At 31.9% G+C, this 13813-nt stretch overlaps 1 protein-coding gene across 3 annotated transcripts in view; it reads left to right on the top strand.

Annotated features, from left to right (window-relative positions):
- LOC139502815 (solute carrier family 15 member 1-like) overlaps positions 1-10941 on the top strand; it is a 45823-nt gene extending 34882 nt beyond the window's left edge. For 2 of the 3 annotated variants that reach the window (XM_071292413.1, XM_071292417.1), the window contains 2 exons: positions 9713-9820; positions 10670-10941. In XM_071292413.1, coding sequence (XP_071148514.1) covers positions 9713-9820; positions 10670-10843 — 282 coding nt within the window. In that variant the 3' untranslated portion in view covers positions 10844-10941. The remainder of the gene's footprint in view (positions 1-9712; positions 9821-10669) is intronic. The other variant, XM_071292410.1, reaches the window with a different exon arrangement.
- Positions 10942-13813: the final 2872 nt, after the last annotated feature.

Here is a 13813-nt window from a genome sequence, read left to right as displayed (position 1 = left end):
TTTTTTAAAATGCTACTGCAAATTGAATTCAATTTTTCTTTGTTTAAAAGTAATGTGTGTTCAGATTTGGTGCTAAGCCAGGCGGATTGCAAAATTAATACTACCACAATGCCAAACGTGATTATAATGTTTATTTGTTACCAATATATTTGTGCATGGCAGGTTTTAATTATGAGATTATTTAGTGTTTTATTACTATAAATTTAGAAATAATTGCAATCTTTTTATTATTTCAAAATATGTGACAGGGTTAAATCTAATAATTTAAACTTGCATTCAGAAATTATTTATATTTGTTTTATTAGTTAATATTTTATGACTGAGTTCTAATCTCAAATTGTTTATGACTACATCAACCTGATGTTTACATGTTTCGATTTACCTTTACAGATGTCTTTTTGTTTTTTGTGTCATTTGGTTTTCTGTCTCATCACCCCACATCTTGTGATGAATGATATGAGCATTGGATTATATGATGATATATGAGCCAGTGCATGCGAAAAGGTACAAAAACGAAAAATTTATGCAATTCTAATAAGTGTGCATAATTATTGGCAGTAGACTTGTGATTTATAAAACACGTTTATTTTTCCTCATATCATCAAGCTTTGAGCTACTCGCACCTGCAAGTGTTGAGAACCCTCCCCCCCCCCCCCCCCCTCCTTTCTTTAGCTTTATCAAAATTTTTAATGATTTTTTTTCATATCAATCATTTTCAAAGTACAGTTTAAATGGCTTGATTTGCCAATTGTTAATGTTAACCCCGGTAGCAGTAGGGATAAGGCTCTTGTTTACAATGCTGATATCAGTGCAATCAAACCGGGCAACGGTTCGAGTTCCGTGCAGCTAAGGTTGATTTATATAATAGTAAATAACTTAACTTAACTAAAATTTCAATTTCTAAAACACAAGATGTCATAGTTTTTGTATTTTCCCTCATGTTTTAATGTTGCCTTACTTTCTTTAAACCTACAGAACTGACGAAAATAATTGACTTTTGTCTCTGTAGTGTCGTAAATGTTTAAGTTTCTGGTCAGTATAGCATAAGTTCGGGGAACAAATGATTTTACACTTGCTCAAATACCAAAAATTCAGATATTTATACTTCTTTTTCTGTTTTAATTGACAAATTCGGGACAGAATTGACAATCTTATGAATGTTGACATTAATGTAATTTTTTTTCGGATAAAATCGTTTTTCAAAAATACTATAACAAACTTTGATAACGTGTCCTGCAAAGTACCTTTTCGCATGGACTGGCTCATATATCCTCCTTATTTGAAATCAGCTGGTCAAAAATAAATTGAGTAGAAAATTACAGAGCATATATTATCAGTGGAGTAAAAACAGGGAAATTACATAAGATAATTCAGAATAATTACTACAAACTTTATCATGAAATAATGGGACAAAGGAATTAATGACTCCAGAAGAGAAAAGTATGCCAGCTTGATCCATAAACAATACTTGTAAATCATTTCATTACGGTATTTTGAGAATCTCTACCTAAATAATGTAATGTTAAACCTCATCAATGTAATGACATGGATTGCCAAAACATTTGCTAAGTTTTCCATACTGTTTAATGTGAACATGACTTACAATTATAGTACATTATAATATATAGCATTTTTTGATAACCCAAATCTCCCACCAAAGAAATGAAAATTCATGTGTCTTCCAATTTGTGGTAGGAAATGCCATGTATTTAGTTACATATATATCTGTTCTCCTGTCCTATGCTTTGATAACATATTAAGTTTAAAATAAGTTTTACCACAAAATGGAAAATGCAATAAAGTTTGTTATTTTTATATATTATTTTATATTTTATTTGTATATGTAAAATATGGTGTAGGGATCAGTAAAATATATATGTATCAGTGTGCAAATGAAGATTTCATTTTTTTACATGAGAGATTAAACTTTTAAATGAAACCATGTATCAATTGTATAAAAGATTATTTCCCTTGAAATGCTGCATTAGTTCAACTACTATATGTAGAAATGAATCTAAAGAATAATGAAACTACTTGAATCTTCATGAATCTGAATTAGAAGATTTTGCTTTTTACTCTTTTGAGAGAATAGATAAGGTTGTGAATGGGTTTTTTTTGTTGATTTTTTTAACTACATTCCTGTTTTTAGCTCACCTTTCCAAAAGGAAATGGGAGCTTTTGCCATCACTTGGCATCCATCGTCCGTCGTCGTTGTCGTCATCGTCGTAAACTATTAGCCATGGCTAAAAATAGAACATAGGGGTAAAATGCAGTTTTTAGCTTATAACTCAAAAATCAAAGCATTTAGAGCAATCTGACATGGGTAAAATTGTTTGTCAGGTCAAGATCTATCTGCCCTGAAATTTTCAGATGAATCGGACAACCCGTTATTAGGTTGCTGCCCCTGAATTGGTAATTTTAAGGAAATTTTGCTGTTTTTGGTTATTATCATGAATATTATTATAGATAGAGATAAACTGTAGACAGCAAAAATGTTCAGCAAAGTAAGATTTACAAATAAGTCAACATGACCGAAATGGTCAGTTGACCCCTTTAGGAGTTATGGCCCTTTATAGTCAATTTTAAACCATTTTCCGTAAATCTTGGTTATCTTTTACAAAAATCTTCTCCTCTGAAACTACTGGGCCAAATTTAACCAAACATGGCCAAAATCATTATTAGGGTATCTAGTTTAAAAATTGTGTCCGATGACCCGGCTAACCAACCAAGATGGCCGCCATGGCTAAAAATAGAACATAGGGGTAAAATGCAGTTTTTAGCTTATAACTCACAAACCAAAGCATTTAGAGCAAATCTGACATGGGGGGGTAAAATTGTTTATCAGGCCAAGATCTATCTGCCCTGAAATTTTCAGTTGAATTGGACAACCCGTTGTTGGGTTACCGCCCCTGAATTGGTAATTTTAAGGAAATTTTGCTGTTTTTGGTTATTGTCTTGAATATTATTATAGATGTAGATAAACTGTAAACAGCAATAATGTAATGCTTGGGGTATACAATGTTTTTTTATACTTCTATCATAAATTATATTATGAACACGAGACAAACGAGACATTTCAGTGTGTCCACTCTAGTTTTTGCTTTTGAAGAAGATATGACAGAATCGAAGAACCATTTATATAAATTGAAGACCCAAAATAATCATTCATGGAAGATTTAAGCAAAAAATTTAAGGTGAGCGATTCAGGCTCTTGAGAGCCTCTGGTTTTTTTTTAAGTTTGCAAATTTTGTGTCAGATATAGTTGATATAGTATACCTCATTGTAAAGTGTTAATATAATTTTTAATAATGCTACTTTATAATGTCTACATTAATTCCTAAACATAAGGTTTAAATGTTACAGAATATTATCAGGGTATTAGATAAAATTTATTGCTGCATAATATGTTTATTAAAAGCCGAACTCATTTGTTTTTATTTTTTGATCTTTTTACGCAATACTTGCTTTTGTCGAGCCTTCGACTTAAGTCGAAAAAGCGAGACTAAGCGATCCTGCATTCCGTCGTCGTCGGTGTCCACAAATATTCACTCTGTGGTTAAAGTTTTTGAAATTTTAATAACTTTCTTAAACTATACTGAATTTCTACCAAACTTTGACAGAAGTTTGTATATGATCATAAGAAAGTATCCAGAAGTAAATTTTGTAAAAATAAAATTCCATTTTTTCCGTATTTTACTTATAAATGGACTTAGTTTTTCAGCGAGGAAACATTACATTCACTCTGTGGTTAAAGTTTTTAAAATTTTAATAACTTTCATAAACTATCCTTGATTTGTACCAAACTTGGACAGAAGCTTGTTTATGATCATAAGATAGTATCAAGAAGAAAATTTTGTAAAAATAAATTTCCACTTTTCCGTATTTTACTTATAAATGGACTTAGTTTTTTTGCCAGAAACAAAACATTCACTCTGTGGTTTAAGTTTTTAAAATTTTATAATGTTCTTAAACTATCCTTGATTTCTACCAAACTTAGACAAAAGCTTGTTTCTGATCATAAGATATTATTCAGAAGTAAATTTTGTAAAAAAAAAATCACTTTTTCCGTATTTTACTTATAAATGGACTTAGTTTTTCTTTCAGTTAACATTACATACAGTCTGCAGTTAAAGTTTATAAAACATTTATTAGATTCATAAACTATCCTGGATTTTTTTACCAAACTTGGAAGCTTCTTTCAATCAAAAGACAGTATCGAGAGGGAAATTTTTATTGATGTTTTTCCTCATTTTTGTTGAGTCTGCGATTAACAGCAAAAGTAGGCGAGACACTGGGTTCCGTGGAACCCTTACAAATTTTTTTATGAAAAGCTGTTACAGCAAGAAGAAAAATACTTTTTTTTAGCCATTTGTTAATACAAAATTTCTTTTTATTGTACAAAATTATTCACATTTTTCATGGTTCTTTTTTATTTTCTCATGCTGATTTTTTTTTCTTGTAATCTTGAAATCCTATAAATAAGGTGATCAGATGATGAAACAATCCAAAGAAGGATAAGATCAAATGTATCCTATTTTTTAATAAACATTAAATTAAGTGATGACTGGTCAAAATTAAAGAATGGATAACTGAAACTTTTACATATTTTAAGACATCTATATCAGTTCTAGAAAATTATTAATTAAACCTAGATAGTTGTAAAATTTACATTTGATATTATTTTGTTTAAAATTTACATTTGGATATTATTTTGTTTCTTTTTGAATAATCAGTAATTAATTGATTGATAAAAAAAAATAGTTACAAGTTCTTCTAGAACATGATCTTTTATTGTAGGTTTATAACAAAGTTTAATCATTCCTGTAGGTGAATGGTTTTGCAATGAGTACTACATATGTAGATATTAATTTATGAGATCTAATACTTTTGTCTGAAAGAGTAATTATATTTTTATATAAAGTTAGTTGATATTATATTTGTTATGCGTTAAGTTTTTTTTTTAAATAAAATTTCGTGTTAATTATTTCTATATTTTTCTATCTTGAGTATGTATGTTATTCCAAGCATGTTATCATGGTAGAAATTTACATGTTTTATTTATATTTAGTTTAGTTAGGGATTCAATTTTTCCAGGTGATCTGGTTCCTTCTAAGAAAATTATGTTTTTATTGTATTACTTTTTTTCATCATGAGTTATTTTTGTTGAGATCTTGAAATCCTACGAGAGATGAAATCTGTACCACACTGATGTCAATACTTGATCTTCATTATTAAAAAAATCTAAGTGAAGCTGTGTTGCTATTCATTTATGTATAAAATAAAAGTTGGGTAAAGGTAAATGAGACAGCAACCAAACAACAACATTAACCAAAAATCCTTAAGATGGCAAATGTCTTCAATAACATACAGGTTCCAATACAATATATCAAGCATTTAATCCTTCCAATTGATATAACTCTTTATGACATTCATCATTAAACTTTATAAAAGAATCCGTTGAACATAGTGTAGCACAAAGCTTGTTAAAGGTGACAAAAGGGGACATGTTAGAGCTCAAATATTTAATCTTAAATATCCTGGCTCCCAATTATGAAATATTATATCTTGCATTCACTTCTATCAGACTTGTGGCTTGACCTCTATTCACATTTATCAGACTTGTGGCTTGACCTCTGTCGTGTGGTGTTGAAGATAATATGTTTTCCTTTAGTAAACTTCTGTTCAGAAATCAAATGCCATCCTGAAATGATGTCAAAACAGTGATGACTTAATTATATTTATTCAATGAAAGGATAATCTATTTGATTTTTAGGGACATACTGAGGTTATGGATCAAGGTCTGAATCATTTACATGCTGGATTGAATGTTTTTTTTGTTAATATTTATTGTTTTTATAAGAACATGGATAAACAATTAAAATTACAATGTCAGATGTATTTTGTACAATGCACGAGATCAAAATGGATGTTTTTGTCGGTTTAACACCTCTAGAACGTAAAAGTAACTGATTAAAAACATCATGTTTCTGTTCATTTTCAGCTCACCTGGCCCAAAGATCCAATAAAGCTTTTCTCATCACATTGCATCTGTCAACGTCTATTAAATTATACAAAAATCTTCTCATCTGAACTGGGCCGACATTATCAAACTTTACCACAATCATCAATCTAGGGTGTGTGTGTTTAATGACCAAGCCAGACAACCAAGATGGCTAAATATAGAACATAGGGTTAAAATGCAAGTTTTGTCTATTTGAAATCGTTATAAATAGACAAAACTTGACAAGGCAGTCAATTTTGCGGTTTAGTTATTAGACTGTCACTCTACAGGAGTGATTTGCCTTAAATGAAGATCTTTTGGGTACAGATTGCATGAAATTCAATAAAACTCTATGGTTCTGACTTGATATCTAAATCTTCGAAGGTTCATCACTACTTTTGAGATACACAAAATATAGTGCATTGATCATTGAACATTATTTACATCATATCCATTAACAATTCCAGAATTTTATCAATGAAAAATATGCTCAGATATTCAAGTTACCTATCAAAAAAATTACATAAGTTGTGTAAGGTGCAAAGGTAAAAAAAAAAATGAACGAAAAACAAATATGTAGCATATAAACAAACGACAACCACTGAATTACAGGCTCCTGACTTTGGACAGGCACATACATAAATAATGTGGCGGGTTAAAACATTACTTTATACAATGGAATATTTTATTTTACTTCCCACTTCAAACATTAAAGCAATCTTTACCCTTCAGTGCTTATATATTAGCACTTTGATTTACCCTCTTTAGTGTTGTGAGCAAAATCCAAAGAAGAAAGAGAGAAACAACAGCATTATGTGTGTATTGCATGGCAATACATAGTCCTGTACCTACCGGTTAAAAATTCGTTGTATTAAAACAAAATTTTATCTTAATCTATAACTTGTCGTGGTGAAAGCTTTATTACAAACATCAAGCCTATATCTTCAAGAACGACATAAAATGTCAGGAACAGTGCAAGGAGAGATAAGAGGGCATTTTTAGACAAACTGACAGCAGAAGCAGACAAAGCAAACAACATCAAAGCTCTGTATAACAATATAAAACTGCGAACAGGGAAATACCAGAAAGGAAGTAGACTAGTCAAAAGCAAAGAAGGGAAAACACTCAACACACATGAAGAGCAAATAAAAAGATGGGTTGAGCATTTCAAGAATGTGCTAAACAAGGAGTCACCTGTAAATAAATCTGACATTCCACCCTCTTAGAGCTTTTGGCAATAAAGAAAGACACATGGTAAAGCTTTTTTAAGCATTTGTGACTCCTTTCTCAATTTTATAGAGGAATAATGCTACTATCAGTTTCAGGGAAAGTTTTAAATAGAGTAATGTTAAACCGACTCAAAAATGCTATAGATGGAAAGCTACGTGACAACCAAGCTGGATTTAGACAAAACCGATAATGTGCAGACCAAATAGCAAACTTACGTATCATCCTCGAACCATCACAAGATTTTAATTCAATCCCTCTATTCTGTTTTTGTCGTCTTTGCCAAAGCCTTTGACAGTTTAGATAGAGATGTGTTGTGGCAGTTGATGAGACACTATGGCATTCATGGAAAAAGTTATTACCATCATCAGAAACACCAATACAGGAATGCAGAGCAAGGTTATACATAAAGGTCAACTAACAGAAGCCTTTGATATAACAACTGGGGTAGGACAAGGCTGTCTCCTTTCACCTATGCTATTCATCCTAGCAGTTGACTGGATCACGAAGCAAGCCACAGATGGCAGAAGAAACGGTATCCAATGGACCATGTTTACCCAGCTGGATGACCTAGACTTTGCCGATGACATTGCCTTGCTGTCCCACAACCACCAACAAATGCAGGACAAACTAGAGAAGGTTGAAGAGAGAGCAGCAGAAATAGGCCTTTCCATCAATCACAATAAGACCAAAGTGTTAAAGTCAAACACAAAGTCCAAAGCAAGTCTGATGGTTAACACCCAAGCTTTTGAAGAAGTGGAATCCTTTACATACCTTGGAAGCATGGTTGATAATCTTTGCGACTCAGATAAAGATGTAGAGATCAGAACTGCATTTGGTCAATTTGGAAAGCAAGGAACATCACTCCCAAGACCAAAATACGCTTGTGCAATTCAAACGTAAAACCCATACTCTTAAGTAATATGGAGCTGAGACTTAGAAACAACAAAAAACTCATGAACTTCAAGTCTTCTTTAACAACTGCATCAGGCACATCCTTAACATCAGATGGCCTGAGAAGATATTAAACAAAGATATTTGGGGAAAGACAAACCTATCCCCAGTTGATGGAGAGTTGAAAAAGAGAAAATGGCGATGGATAGGACACATTCTGAGGAAGCCAAAGACTTAACATTACAATGCAAGCCTTACAGTGGAACCCACAAGGAAAGCGTGGCAGGGACAGACCAAGATACACCTGGAGAAGGAATGTTGCCGCCGAGATGGAAAAAGAAGGGTACAAGTGGCATGATCTGGAGAGGCTAGAAAAGAACAAAACAAGGTGGAGAAATATCGTTAATGGTCTATCCTCTACCAAGGGGCAACAGGATTAAGCAAGTAAGCATCTTGTCATGACAAAACAATACACCAAATATCATATAAATATCTTCAAGAAGGAAAAAGAGTGTGGAAAACAAACTGATTTGCAAGACAGACAGATTGAGTGCAAACTTTTGACTTGGTAAAACTTTAGGATTACAGTATTTCAACTGCGTTTGGAATGTTGAAGATAATGCAAAATAAATAATACTGAAGCCAGGAACCTGTTGTTCAGTGTTTGTCAATTGTTGTTGTCCTTCAGTGTTTCTCGTTTTTTTTTAAATGTTGTCATTTCAGCGATGTTTGTTAACATTGTCCTAAAGCGGGAGGTTTGGTTAGCAATTAAACCAGGTTCCACCCATCATTTTTCTAAAAATGTCCTGTACCAAGTCAGGAATATGGCAGTTCTTATCAAATAGTTCGTTTCTATGTTTGTTGGCGTTTTTGTTTTTTGTTGCACTTAAGTGTTCCCGCTGTTCCTTTTGGATTAGTTGTGTTTCCCTTGGTTTTTGGTTTGTAACCGAATTTGTATTCTTTCAATCGATTGTTGACTATTAAACATCAGTATACTACAGTTGTCCTAATTATATAAATTAGACCTTTGGTTTTCCAGTTTGAATTATTTTACACTATTCATTTTGGGGCCCTTTATAGCTTGCTGTTCAGTGTGAACCAAGGTTCTGTGTCGAAGGTCGTAATTGATTACTTTTACACATTGTAACTAATTACATCATTAATTAATTTGCCTACAATGTATGACATCAATGCTCTCTCTATTTCATTATATTTTATCTTCAAAACTAGAATAAAATGTGATATGGAGAAGTGATGGATGTATCAATAAACCAACATCATCAAAATAGATATCTAAATGTATCTATATCGCCTATGAGGCTGAGTTCGTTTCTGTGTATGTTACATTTTAGTGATGTGTTTCTGTTCTGTCTTAGTTCTCCTCTTATATTTGATGTGTTTCACTCAGTTTAATTTTGTAACCCGGAATTGTTTTTTTTTTCTCTATCGATTTATGAATTTCGAACAGCGGTATACTACTGTTGCCTTTATTAACCACAGAAACTAAATGGTTTCTTTAAATTTTCCAAACAACTTCTATACTCTTCCTGAACTTGGTAATTTTTAATGTAGTTTTTCTTTTGTTTACAGGCACCAAAGTCCATGAAAGCTTTTATCCAGGCAGTCTTTCTAATGAACCAAGCCTTTGGTAATTTTATTGTTGCAATAATAATTGAAATGCAATTATTTTCCAATCAGGTGAGAAAGTAATCTTACAATTGCACATAACAAACTGTTTGACAAAAATATTTATACATCAAACCCAAAACTGAAAATGTATTTTAAGCTTAATCGGTTGTCCATCTCATGTTCAAAAGGTTATATTTGTCCTTAGTTTTATATGAGCTCATGATCTTATTTTTAATTTTTATTTCATGGTAATATGAAATTATGTTTGCCACACATATGTCACAGGCTTAGCCAATGAAAAATGTAGCATTACAAAACATTTATAATATATAAACAATGTTGCATAATAAAACTTCTAGGATATGAAAGATGTAGCATAACAAAACTTTTTTCTTAAAATACCCTGTACCAAGTTAGGAAGATGACAGTTGTTATCTTATAGTTCGTCTCTATGTATGATGCACTGTCGTTTGTTTTTTGTTGCACTTCAGTGTATCTGTTGTTTCGTTGTTTTCCTCTTACAATTGATGCGTTTCCCTTTAGTTTGTAACCCGGATTTGTTTTCTCTCAATCGATTTGTGACTTTTTAACAGCGGTATGCTACTTCTGCCTTTATTTAGGATATGAAAAAGGAAGCATTACAAAACTTTTAGGATATGAAAAATGTAGCATAACAAAACTTTAGGGATATGAAAAAGGTAGCATAATAAAACTCGTAAAACATGAAAAAGGTAGCATAATAAAACTCGTAAAACATGAAAAAGGTAGCATAAATATTTTTTTATGATTTGAAAAATGTAGCATAACAAAACTTGAACAGCGGTAAGTTACTGTTGCCTTTATTTAGGATATGAAAAATTACATTTCCTTTCCTCGTCATTGGTGACTATAATGACATCAGTTTATTGTATATTGTAGGCTGTGGAGTTTTTCTTCTTTGCAGTGATTATGTTAATAGACATTTTGATATTCATGGTGATTGCTTATTTCTATGAGTATGTAAGGGTTACAAAAGAAGCTACCATACATACAGAAGATACGTCAGGACTTATAGACAATTTAGAAATGGAAGAAAATTATAAAAATAAGTAATGCAATGATCCGAAAACTTATTATAAAAATAATTTCTTGCAATGTGTTTTCTGTCCCTTTTTAATACAACTGTATGAGAATACACGTGCTACTGCAAATTAAAATGAGCATAGAGCATGGCAGGATAGAATTATTTCGATTCTAATAGGAATATTTGAACTTTTTCACTTCGAAGCGGACCTATAGTAGACACTCGAAATGTCGCCATTTTGATTTCATGAACCAAAAACGTAATAGAAAATCAGCAGTTTATCAATAAAAAAAGAACAGAAACATTTAAACTTACTTTTAGAATGTTTTTATTTAATTTCCTAGCGAGCAACACCAACAAAAACGTCTATTTTGATCTCTGGTATTGTTCAAAATTTATCTGATGTTGCAATTTCAATTGTGACGTCAATCACGTGCAGCCCATGTTCTATTTGAATTAGAACATGGCTTTGTACCCAAAGCTTAAGAAGAACGTCATATTAGAATCAATATTAAGGTTTTTATTAACGCTAATAATGTGACTTGGTGATTATTGCAATGATAAGAACTTGCATTCTGATACCAATGATACATATATCTATGTAGATATAAGAAGGTGTGGTATAAGTACCAATGAGACAACTCTTCATTCAAGTCATAATTTGTAAAATTAAACCATTATAGATAAAAAGGGCACAGAAGTGACCAGGAAAAAAAATCCAGGAAAACCAACAGTCTAATCCATATGAAAAACGAGAAACAATTAGATTTTCCAGAAATCGCTATACTTATCTTGCATGTTTGTCTATTTTTCAAAAATCTAATAATAATAAATGCTCACAACAACTTCTGAATTTACAGTATAAATAGGGCAACAACCTTAGGTAATTATTCAGAATAATGACCAAAACCCCCTTTTTTTACCCTGAAAAAATAATAAGGGACAAACAGTGGGAAACAATGTTTCAGGTAGAACCACATCACAAAATTGTAAAATGGTAACTGATTAACATATAGAATACTTGATCATTACAAAAAGGCGATTTGGAAATCTTTGCTTTGATGATGTGATGTTGAGACTCACTGTCATGTTATGGGTCGCTAAAACATTTGCAATGTTTTCAATACGGTTTTGATTTAAAAGTGACAATTAATTGTCAAAAAGGACAAAAAGAGAAATGACAATCATACAATGTTGCTATTAGAAAGTATAACAATAAGAATACCGAACTTTGAGAAAAATTCAAAACGGAAAGTCCCTAATCGAATGGTGAAATCAAAAGCTAAAACACATCAAACGAATGTATAACAACAGTCATATCCCTGACTTGGTACAGACATTTTCTTATGTAGATAATGGTGGAATAAACCTGGTTTGTTAGACATATAAAGATTCAGCTGGATATACGAGATATGCAGGTGTCTTCCACCATCATAACTCATCATAAAGTCAAAATGGCTTGGGTAATATATCCAACTTACCTGTGCCTTGTGTTCATCCTCATAAAGTCGGCGGATCTCATTGAGGCAGTATAGAGTGGGTGATAATTCCAACTAATTTGAGCCATGTATCCCTCGTAACTCATATGGATCTGGCTATAAGACTGTTGATCTCATTGAAGCTGAATTCAAACTTATGCAGGTGAAGGCTTTATAGGTCAGGGAGACAACTATAGATTTAGGGGTCAGTAGGTCAAAGGTCATATGTACTTAATGAAATATATTTTTAGTTGAAATTCGGTTTCCAAAGTAAACTTCAGTAGGCCATCTGGATTTAAATGACACTTATAGGCATAAGGGGTAAGGAAGACACTGATTTTTGGTTCAGTAGGTCAAAGGTAAAGGTCAAATGTACTTAACGAAATATTGTGAAATTCAGTTTCCAGAGAATAACTTTACTAATTCTTCGTTGATTTTTAAAGAAACATATGTATGTTAAGGTTTAAGGGGTTAGATACACTAGTACTACGTCTTGTCTACATGATGTATATTTTAACTGTAACTCATGTACAGACCAATTCCAATACCGTGAACTCTTTTGACATATGTTGAATACATGACGTACACTTTAATTGCAATTCAAGTACAGAACAATTCAATTCAAATACACCAAAAACTATGAACATTTATGTGCAATCCCTTTAAAACTTTCGACTAGACATAAAATTGAGAATGGAAATGGGGAATGTGTTAAAGAGACAACAACCCGACCATAGAGCAGACAACAGCATAAGGTCACCAACAGGTCTTCAATGCAGCGAGAAATTCCCGCACCTGGAAGCGTCCTTCAGCTGGTCCCTAAACAAATATATATGTCGTGTACAAGTTGCGATTTTGTACAGGTTATAACATGTACAAAAATATTGTACATGTTATAACATGTATAATGCAAAAATACAAGTTATAACATGTACAAAAGTACCTCATACATGTTATAACCTGTACAAAATATTGCTTAAAAATGGTCTTAACTTGTACAAAATTTAAAATAAATCTTAATGAAGTGAAATATACATTTAAATTCACCAATGCATAAAGAACAACAATAAATAGGCCAGAACGTGTCTTTTTCTGTAGAGGACAATGATCACAAAGTTTCAGAAATATATGTTTCATGATTTATGTTGGCAAAATTTGTTTTCATGTAATTGTATGTTTTATGCAGTCCATCATGGCTTAAATAAGTGTGAAACCATTTACTAAAAGCTTGCATTCCTCAATGACAATTACATTAGATACTAGTACCTAAATTCTTCCAAAAAATTTAAGAACGATTCCTAACAATTTTTATAGCATGCAAAGACTAAAACAATGTCTTATATGCCTACTCTGTAAAGGCAAGAGAGAGCTGAAATAGTTTTCATTGGACCACGCTTCATTATCAATATCTTTGGATCTACTCTTCAACATTTTTGGCCTTCAGCATGATTTATGTAAATTTATAACTCAATTTTTGTTTATAAACTATAAGATCATTGCATGAGGCGAATGTCCTTTTGA

This window comes from Mytilus edulis, chromosome 14 (assembly GCF_963676685.1).
Source record: "Mytilus edulis chromosome 14, xbMytEdul2.2, whole genome shotgun sequence".
In the NCBI taxonomy this organism is placed as follows: Eukaryota; Metazoa; Mollusca; class Bivalvia; order Mytilida; family Mytilidae; genus Mytilus; species Mytilus edulis.
Note: the sequence above shows the minus strand (reverse complement) of the source record. Positions and strands in the feature narration are given on the sequence as shown.